Genomic DNA, 1,121 nt, shown 5'->3' with positions numbered 1-1,121 from the left:
CCCCAGATTTTTGTACTGTATCGATTTATAGTTGGGTAAAATAGCTACATAAATGTATTGTAAATGGCAATCATAGTGATTTGGAAGGACTTCTCTGAGGTGACTTTGCTGGACTTTTTGAAGGGCTCCTGGCTGGAGTCTTCTCAAGAGTCTTGGCTGCAGGTTTTTCTGGAGTCTTGTCTGCTTTCTTAAAGTGTCCAAGGAAGTTTGGACAGATGTTCTCCAGGCAGATGAGCGACGCAGTAAACTTGTTTGCTGGCATGGCGTTGCATCGGATTAAACGTTGTAAATTTGAAACTGATGTTATAAAGTTGAAATGGGGTGTCAGTTTAGAAGTGTTGTAAGTGCAAAATGCTGTACTTGAAACGTTGTAAGTCGAGGACTGCCTGTATTCTAAACCTGACATCAATCCAGAACAGGGTAAAGTTTTACCTGTACTTGCTCTGAATGCTGAATGGAAGAAGGAAACGATCTTAAGTTGTCTTCAGTTCCTTTGTAGAAAGAGGACTTGTAAAAATGGTGTTTATATTTAGAAGCTGTTGGGGTGCTATTTTGTAGGGGTAAGGAGTGAGAAGACAACAGGAAACTTACTGCTAACAGTCTCTTTGCAATTCTTTACATGATTGAAATCTCAAAGTATTTTCAAAAAATAACTTATTGTCCTTTTGTGTTCAGGTTCTTCTGATAGGGAAATCCATAAACTTCTTGCATCAGGTGTGTCATGACCAGACTCCTTCTACAAAGATGATAGCTGTGGCAAAGTCGGCAGAAACACCAAAGGATGGTACAGTATCAGGAATGATTTGACTACTTGTTTGAAACTTAAAATGTGTGCAGTAAGCTCTGGAGAGTGTGGGGCTTCAACTATAAGCTGACTTTTTTTTTGGGTGGTAGAAGAAGAAAACCCTCCAAAACCTATATATTCATTAAATTACCTGTATTTTACGTTGTCCTCCTAAAACAGGGATAGTCGGGGGTTACACGTGGCCAGGCAGGGACAAGGCATTGCTACCCACCACCCCATGCCACTGCCTCCCAGGAGCACGGCTTGGGGGGGAGGGGGGTTTGAGGGCAGCGGCTCCCCTCTGTGGGCTACACAAGTGCTGACCGGACACTGGGGG

General features: G+C 42.9%; 1 protein-coding gene across 2 annotated transcripts in view; it reads left to right on the top strand.

Moving 5' to 3' along the window:
* The window catches only part of TUBGCP3 (tubulin gamma complex associated protein 3), a 116,640-nt gene that overhangs the window by 70,400 nt on the left and 45,119 nt on the right, over nucleotides 1-1,121 (top strand). For both annotated transcript variants that reach the window (XM_019524888.1, XM_019524887.1), the window contains one exon: nucleotides 676-784. In XM_019524888.1, coding sequence (XP_019380433.1) covers nucleotides 676-784 — 109 coding nt within the window. The remainder of the gene's footprint in view (nucleotides 1-675; nucleotides 785-1,121) is intronic.

This window comes from Gavialis gangeticus, unplaced genomic scaffold, assembly GCF_001723915.1.
Source record: "Gavialis gangeticus isolate Ggan-Ray unplaced genomic scaffold, GavGan_comp1, whole genome shotgun sequence".
Taxonomy (NCBI): domain Eukaryota; kingdom Metazoa; phylum Chordata; order Crocodylia; family Gavialidae; genus Gavialis; species Gavialis gangeticus.
Note: the sequence above shows the minus strand (reverse complement) of the source record. Positions and strands in the feature narration are given on the sequence as shown.